Source organism: Taurulus bubalis, assembly GCF_910589615.1.
Source record: "Taurulus bubalis genome assembly, chromosome: 4".
Classification (NCBI taxonomy): Eukaryota; Metazoa; Chordata; class Actinopteri; order Perciformes; family Cottidae; genus Taurulus; species Taurulus bubalis.
In genome coordinates, this window is record NC_136592.1 from 18,168,021 (window position 1) to 18,177,204 (window position 9,184).

At 38.9% G+C, this 9,184-nt stretch overlaps 1 protein-coding gene across 1 annotated transcript; it reads right to left on the reverse strand.

Moving 5' to 3' along the window:
* Positions 1 to 6,266: 6,266 nt before the first annotated feature.
* On the reverse strand, positions 6,267 to 8,797 carry mis12 (MIS12 kinetochore complex component; the record flags this gene model as incomplete). The annotated part of the gene is made up of 2 exons (XM_079216660.1): positions 6,267 to 7,354; positions 8,402 to 8,797. 2 exons carry the CDS (start codon positions 8,795 to 8,797, stop codon positions 7,085 to 7,087), a joined length of 666 nt encoding a protein of 221 aa, XP_079072786.1. The 3' UTR covers positions 6,267 to 7,084.
* Positions 8,798 to 9,184: the final 387 nt, after the last annotated feature.

The following is a 9,184-nucleotide window of genomic DNA, read 5'->3' on the forward strand; positions in this document are numbered from 1 at the left end:
TGGCCAACTTCTTGTGGGGTTTCAAATTTACCACAATTACATCAAGTTCAATGACATTTCATCAACACACAGCGTGCCCAATATAACCTTAATTTATTTAGCTCAAGGTGCAATAAAATAAAGAGATCGTCGTATGTATGTGGAGCAGCAGTGGTTAGCTTGATTGTAACTAGAGAATAACCTGCGACGATAAGGATGTTTTACAAACTTGTTATTGGTTGAACTGGGCTCCGATAGTAGTCGATGGCTGCACAGCCTCCACCAATCACATGGTGAGTGTCAGTGTGTACATTGCATACATTTTGATGAAAGTTAAGTTTAAGACAGCTTCATTCATAAATGATGAGGTTGTAGAGTTGAGAAACAGCGAGACAGTAGGCGTAGTTGCAGTCGAGATAGTTTACTCAAGCTCCACCTAAAATGTACAATACTTGTGCAGTACTATAGCGGCAGCGCAAAACCCCACGCTTCCCGGAAACCCAAAACAACAAAACCAACCCAGACCCCGGAAACCCCACCAGCTCTTAAAGGCACAGTAGCCCTTAGGTGAATGTCTCTCACAGTCCGTATGTGGGTCACCACAAGGTTGCTGTTTATAGTATGGCCTTATTATTGATACTGAAGATAACTGCTGATCTGACAAAACCATGCCAGTGTTTAGCCAGCAAGCATGGCCATTATAATTTAGCTATCTGCAAATGCGAGCCTAGCACGACTATGGGCCATAGCTGATCATTTGAGGGCCACTTTTGCTGGAAATATGTGTGTGCATGACATCGGCCGATTTATTGGCCTGCTCCAAACTATTGTTATTATATCGACCTCTAATTGTAACTCCAAGGTTTCAGGTTCAGATTCCTCAACAGTCTTACACTCTCTCAACACCAACCACCTGTTACTGTTGAGCACGGTATCATAAACCACTTAGGAGCCGATCACACCAGACGCGACTCTCAAAAACGCCTCACTAGCAAAACCATTGTTTTCCTATGGTACTTATGGCCTTTCATGCACGCCTTTTAAATGCCGCTCTTCGCGTTTTTCTAGTGTTTTTTCGGCGCGCATAAAAGTTGAAATATTCTCAACTTTTAAGCGCAAGGCGCGGAGTCGCACAGCTCATCAATGTCAGTGCGTATCCCCGGTTGCGCACGCAGGCCCGCACCACAGGTGGTTTTTGAAGCGGCTGCACTTTTAAAAGTCACATCTGGTGTGATCGGCTCCTTCGAGACCACAGTGTCTGAAAGCAGAGTCACTGTTGGAACTTTGAGAGGCAGGTTGCACAAAGCACAAGAGAGGTAATTTACACACTAATGTGGCTGAATCTGAAATGTCACAAATGTTTAAATGGTGTCTTCAACCACTAAAAACTGATTTTTTATTTCCTCTTCTGAAGAAAATGAGGTTTTGCAAAGCTGAAGTTGACAATCATGTGATCACAGGCGTTTGACCTGTTTTGAGGATCTGGATTTGCCAGCATAGTTTTCTTCTTTCATGTTTGTTCTGTAAACAACAAAGAATGCTGAGGGACATTAACAGAAAAAAACACAACAATAAATAAGTGGCCGTACAAACGGATCAGAAAAAAACAGAAAATTCAATAAAAGACCAAAACAGAAAAGAAAAAGTGAATTTTAGTCGACGTTCAACTGAGGCTTAAACACTTAGCTAGATGTGACAATAAAGAAAAATGTGATTCTTATTCTGCTACACCAGAAAAATTATGCAAAGTCAAAATAACTTTTAATTATTAACATTAGTTCCGAGTTACAAAGTTACAACATAACATTGTTGCACCCTCAGCAATGGATTCACATGATTGGAGAAAATTCAATACATTCAGATGCAAAACATGCCTAATGCGGGTTGGCACCACACATTAGCAAAATAAAAGCGTGAGGAAAGCCACTTTAAGATTTCAGTGATAGAAAAGGAAGAAGCTTGGCATCTGTTAGTTACTGTTTTCTTCACTAAATGGCAGTCAGTACATTTGATCGCGCACAGATGTTTAAGGCGAGGAGGCTTTTTACCCTCCTCATTCATGACGTCACATGGATCTGCAGTTGGAGGAAATGTTTGAAATGGGAAAAGAGGGTCTGCTGCTGGGTGTTGGTTTCCCTGCTGGGTGACACGTGGGTTTAAAAAAGTCAGAGTGAATTCCAGACTCACTCTCACAGCCTGAGAAAACAATCCTGTCTGCCCGCCTGACTGTCACTCTCACCTCCTCTCTGCCTCTGTGTGGGACAGTCAGTCGGTGCAGGACAGCTGGCCGGCTGAGTGTGGATGCATATCTGTGTGTGTAGGTATCTGGGTTTATGCGTGTGTGTCGCTCTCTTTGTGTGTGTGTGTGATCCTCAGAGGTCAGCGGTCAAGCTGTGGTTCACAGAGAGCCACGTTGTTCCCCTCCTAACAGGAAGGGAGGGCACTGTCCATATGCTGTCTTCACTCACTCTCTCTCACTCACTCACTCACTCACACACACACACACAGAGAGATAGAAACATATAGATTGGTCACAAATTTCAGCTGGTACACATAAACACATACACACTCTCATATATTGACGTTTACACACACACACACCCCTCAAATGTCAACACGTGCACAAACACACACAGCGGCTCACACTATGTCGACACTATGCAGGTTAAATCTAAAAACAATCTCTTTGTTTTGATATTTCAGTCCACAAAATTAATTATTTTCATTTTAAAAGGTTCCTTGTGGAGTTTTTGGCCACGAGTTGCACTGTGAAGCAATGTTTTTACGAGTGGGTCCACATCTTATATATAAATATAATACAAGAAGTCACTCGAACAGCAGTGCCTCATATAATAACAATAAAAGTACTAAAGTAACTAAAATAGAAAAGTGAAAAAGAAACACCTATTAAAGCTTGACCAAAAGTGCCATAGATCTGTGGTGACAATGGAGCGAAACAGTGAGATTTACTTTTACTTTACTTTAATTTACTTTGTTTGAAGCAAACTGAGGCCTTTGGTCACCTGTGTTCACTTTTTAACCCTAATGTGTATTTGTCAGGATGACTATGAGCACATTATACATTCAGATCATTATAAATATTTAAATGAACAAAATCAAGGCAATCTTTATAATAACAAACTCAAAAGTGTGGACGCATGTGGTTTTCAAATGTAAACAGAGACCACATCAAGTCTAGAGCCAAAGCTGTTCAGGACAGCAGTGTGAAAGTTTGGGACTCTGCTGTAAAATGAAGACACTCAACCTTCTGTTTCTGCTGTGTCTCCTCTCAAATACAAACACTTTCACTTTTCCAACACACTCACTGACACTTGTTTGGCTCTCTCTTGCTTATTAGACACTTCTATTCCCCTCAGATTACTTTATTTTCTCTGCCAGCAGGATGAAGACGTACGTACGAGGCTGTGCAGCCAGCTGCAAACAGCCAGCTGCAAACAGCTGTGTTCTTGTATTTTTGACAACATCTTTTATAGGCTTTAGATGACATGCACATAAGGAAGGCAGAGGTTAGGATTTATTGTACCTTTGTACGCAAACATAAACAACAGCTGGCAGTTGAGCACACACACACACACGCACGCACACGCACACGCACACACACACACACACACGCATGCGGTTCTGAGCAGAACATGACAAGTCAAAGTTCCCGATATCCAAGATGAAGGCAGGAGAGTAATCTGCATGTTGTGAGTCTTGAAAACATAATTCAAGGTTTCATTCTCCTGTTGCTACTCTGCAATGCTGTCTCTAAACAAAGGCAATATAGTGCGTTGTCTTCGTTTTTGTCCTCATCATGCCAATTTAAAAGCAATCTACAAGGGTCTCACATAAGTCAAATCAACAGTTAACAGTTTGAGTCGGAGGAAGCTAAATAACCATCCCACCACAACAGAGCCACTGGATGCATGTGAGTGGTTAGTGTAAAGTAAATAAAGATTCAGTGTTCAGTGGATGAAGTAAATATTACATATGTCAACATAGTATATTCCCCATACAATCTACTACTTTATTTGGGATAAAACTCATCTAGTTATATTTAATAGCATAGTGTTGGTGGTAGTTAATCATACAATACTGAAGTAAGTAAAAAAACGTCATCATCACATCTGCTTCTATTTTATTTATTCTAATTCTGTTCTCAATCTGGCGATAGAGTTGTGAGTGCAGATTGGATTGTCTACATTATCTTATCACACTCCAAAAAGTTGTCCTCATACTTCTTACACTGACATAACGCAGGATCAGTTCAGCACAGACTGGAAGCTGTCCATGTCTCTATCATAGAAACCACTGACCGGTGTTTCTGGATTGGATTTCTAAATAATATTGCCATAACTCTGCCTCATTGTCCCTACAACACTCACTGAATAGAGTGTTTTGTGCTTTTGGCTAATTTCAAACAGCACAGAGAAAACACACTCTTTAAACTGAACACAACAAATGGTTTGACAAGTGATGTTTGATTCTTGAATCAGCCTCGGTGGTCTTTTGGAGTTTTTATAGCAATACAACAACAAAAAAGCTTCAAACAAGAAGCAGTGACATTCTGTAACATCCTTATTTCCAAGAAATACTGCTCTACTGGCATACACAAACAGAAATAATGAGTTGTTCTCACACTTCTCCATCTGGACATGATCATTTCTCACAGTAACTACAACAAGCAGGTGGGGGCGGGAGGGAACACAGAGACACACTCCAGGAATGTTAAGACACATGTTTAGTTTACACCTCTTGTTGTTTACGTTTAGTTGCAATTGTTGTTGTTTAGGGCTGTAAATTTGACATCAGCAATAACAATTAAGAGAAAAATCACTTCTCCAACAAGATAAAGGCTTCAAATTATGGATATTTTGTCCTCAAAAGATTATTCCATATCACAAGGACAATGGATACCAGCTTGCTGTTGAATTTTGAGAATCAGAATCTGGTTTATTACCAAGTAGTTTTTATGTATTCACAATTAATTGTCTTAAAACATAGTAAGAGTAAGTCCAAAAATAAATAAATATAGAATAGAAGAAAATTACACAAAAAATACTATATATAGATATATATCTATACATATATATCTATATATGTATACATATATATCTATAGATATATATCTATAGATATATAGTATAAATATATCCAAGTACAGTAATAAATATTTGTATTGATACCCCAAAGGATAATGTATTCACTTGCCAGCCAGAGGCTGTAACAGCATCTTTCAATCATCTACCAATATTCTGTCTTTTAAATCCTTTTGAGTAACCTAACCCCAGATGAGAGCAACAATAAGTGAATTAATAAGTCAACAAACATTTTTCTCACAAATCATTGTTCTGTCTGGAGATAAGGTTTGCAAGTATATATTAAACACATTTTAAAAATGCTGCTATGAACTGTGTGCAGCATCATACTGCACAAGACAAAGAGATAAACACTAGCGCCCCCAACTGTCGACCATGTGGCTGTGAAAACCCAATGTTTCTTTAGTGAAAAAAGTGAAAGAAATGAATCCCGCTATGTTACATTAAATGATTATGGCATGCAGATATTAACCCCCACTGTAACAAAGCACAAAAGGTGAGTCTTTGTATGATATATTTCATATAACTTACTCCCTATGCTTAACAGAAAACAATAGTACCAATCAATAAAAACTATACTTAGAAGTTTGGATCATATACCATTTCTGAAAAATTAATTACTATAACTAACTGTCCTGATCCGGTAAAAATAAATAAAACCGTCCTTTTCCACGGAAGACATTTTGACACAGGTGTATTCATAAACATTAACTATAGTTCTGTTACGTGTCGCAGTAAGTCGTGACGGTGAGCCAGGAAGCCCAACACTAGGACCTGAAACATTATATTTAGACAATGTGGAAACACTTTATCATTCTGATTTCCATTGATGGCTTTCTTGCTCCAGATATGAAATTTAGGTTTATTATTAAAAATCAATAATAGCTACTTATTATTTTAAGGAAATAGGAATGAGAATTAACTATACTGTTAGCAAATGTAAACTACTGACAAACCCAATTCTATCAATGTATATTATATATCACAACTCTAAAAATAGTTTGCATTCCTTTGACCTTATTATGCAATATAAACCAATAATGTTACTCCTAATTTCACAGTAATTTATTTTGCAACAAGTGTATATAAACTAGTTCATTTTATTTGGAAAAAAAAATGAAACATATTAGACAACAATAGTCAAATCAGAAATCAGAATAATTTATTTGCAAAGTAGAGTGCCCATAGAAGGAATTTGACTCAGTGAAACCTTCAAGGAAAGTCTGCATAAAACAGAATTGTAAATGTACTTTTATGTTCCACCAGTGTCTCCAACTTTAAACTTTAAATTACAAAACCTTGATTCTTAGAGGTCCTTAAACGTTGAGCATGTTCAATTGCCAGTTTATCAACTGGATTAGATTGGGCGAGTTACATTAACATGCAGAGAGCGCCCTCTGTTGGGTATCACTGAATCTAAAATCTGTAGATCTCCAGACAGTGGACACAATGTCATCCAACAACTCAACAATCAAATGCTATCCAGTGAAATCCAATGAAACAAATATGACCACCCCCAAGGTATAAATCAAGTCAAGAAAATAAGTGTACGGAAATTAGAGGAGGGATTCTTTGAAGATGTTGAGGGAATGAGGTGAGACAGGAGATGAAGGAAACCACCTAAGTAATACAAATCAGTTAAAGGGACAGAGTTACATTCCTTGGCTTTATTATTTACATAAAATATAAAATGGTAAACTATAACTAATATTAGCTGACGATGCAGTTGTGTAGTTACTAATTAAATAAAAATGGATGTTCAAAAAGCATATTTTGGAATTATTGTCTTAGTCTTCTTGTCACAGAGAATGAACGTTTTTTACAAACAGCAGCCAAAACTTACTGTCCAAGTAAACAAAAAATGTCGGTTAAAAGTCTCAAAAGAAGCCTTGGCCTTGAGGAAAAGTTACAAATAATGTTCTACAATATTTACACACGTTGTAGCATGAATTCATTAGTGATTTGTCATCCGTTTATAAAATTAAACAGATTTTAAGTTCAGCTCAATGAGGCGCCTTGTTGCAGACCTCCCCGACAGCATCCTGCAGCTTTTTAACGGACTCCATCACTAGCCGGAAACTGTCATGGAAGCTGCCGTTACCTTCCTTCACCCAGGCCGCCTGAAGCTCTCTGACCCATGTCAGAATCCCATCCAGCTGTTTTTGCACCTCCCTCTGCTCCTCCAGCTCAGCTAGCAGGGCCTGCCTGGCACATACTTCTGCTTCGTAGGCTCTCTGGAGGTCAGCAAGGGACGACTCCCGCCTCAGCACCTCCTTGAGGGAGCAGGACCACAGACAGATACATTAGATACATTCCCTGTTTTTAACAACATATGCATAGATTACAAGTAGAAATAAACCATATTTGATAACAAATGCACTGTAAGATTAAACATATAATCATCAATACTGATCGAACCCTAAAATAACTTGTTCAACAGACGCAAATATGAATACATAAAAATGTGACAATTCAATTTTATAAGTAAGGAATGTCTTTTGAGGCCAACAACAAATACTAAAGTTAGCTTTCAGACCCATCTCAGAGTCAACAGCACAAAGACACACAAAAATGTCATCTTGTCATGACAGTTTCATACTTAGGTCATGTGAGAGAAACGGAGCCATTTCCATGAAAACTGAACATAGAATTGTGAGATGCGGTTGAAAGCTCCTGGCCAAAAAAAGAGTTAAGTGAGTTAAGATAATTTTGTCAAACTCTAAATTAATTTTTCGATCAATTTAAACTCTTTGATAATTCCTTCTCACTTATCTAAAATTATTTTGTTGAAGAGCTAAAACCATCCTATAATATTGTCCGTGCCAACATATCCCATGGTTCCATTTGTCAAATTCGATCCAATAATAATAATAATACCAATAATAATGATTTTATATGAAGCACATGACAGACAGAAAGCTTTTACATCATGAAAATAAACAAACTATGTGTATATATATATATATATATATATATATATATATATATATATATATATATATAAATAAATAAATAATATAGAAACTGACACCATTACATAGTTTTTTAATGTTCATGATGTAAATATATATATATATATATATATGTATTAATAGAGGTGGCTTATTTTATTTGAAAATGTTTAAGTAAACCAATGAGGGATTTCATTCTGTAATTTTTGTTTAAAACGGGCATAAATTAAAAGGTGAACGTTTTATGTTCCAAATATTTGCAGTAAAGTCAATTACTTGTGAGTAACGTTCACGTTATAAAGGCTTAATAACACTATCAAGTAGGCTCATAATAACGAACGGTATTGAACTAGTTAGTTCTCCACCCACCTGCATGTGTTGGGGGTAGCTTTTGTGTAACTGGTCCTCCGGCAGGAGGACGTTTGGCGGCACAGAGAGACAGCGGTCAGCCAGCAGCGCGTCCATCCGCTCGGACAGCTGCTTGAACCGCTCCTCGAGGAACTGCTGCAGCTTCCGGCTGCACTCCCTGGCCCGGGACCGGAGGAACTCCTCCGCTTCGGCCGACTCGCCCTTGCTCAGCTGCCTCACGCACACCTTCTCCACGACGGGTAAAATGTCGTACAGGCTGTCCTGGAAGGCGCTGTAGACCCGCAGCATACATGTCTGCGGGGTGAAGCCGAAAAACTGCGCCTCGTACAATTTTAAAGTCGACGGAGAGATACTTTCCGCCTCTTCATCGACCTCTCCGCGGGCATCCGTCTCCATCTTTTCCCCGGGTTTCCCGCGCGCTGTTGAATCGCTGACGTTTCTTCTTCTTCTTCTTCTTGTAATGTTTTTCTTTGGGCGATTGTCAAACAACGATGTGGCGCTATGTCGCCACCAACTGGTACGGAATGGTACTGCGCACTACAGGGGCACCGTCCAGAGCCAGATGCTGCTCGTCTCTGCCGCCTACCTCGCTCTCTACTGCTGCACGCTGGAGCCGGGCGGGTTTAGAGTTTACATGTTCTCCACGTGTGAGTCAGGGTTGAGTCCGTTGGATAACCCGTTGGATATTTGGGTTGAGTCCGTTGGACTCAACCCAAATATCAAAACATGTTAGTGAGGTCAGGTTAGGATTAGATTAGGTTATGCACCACCCGCCATGACAAA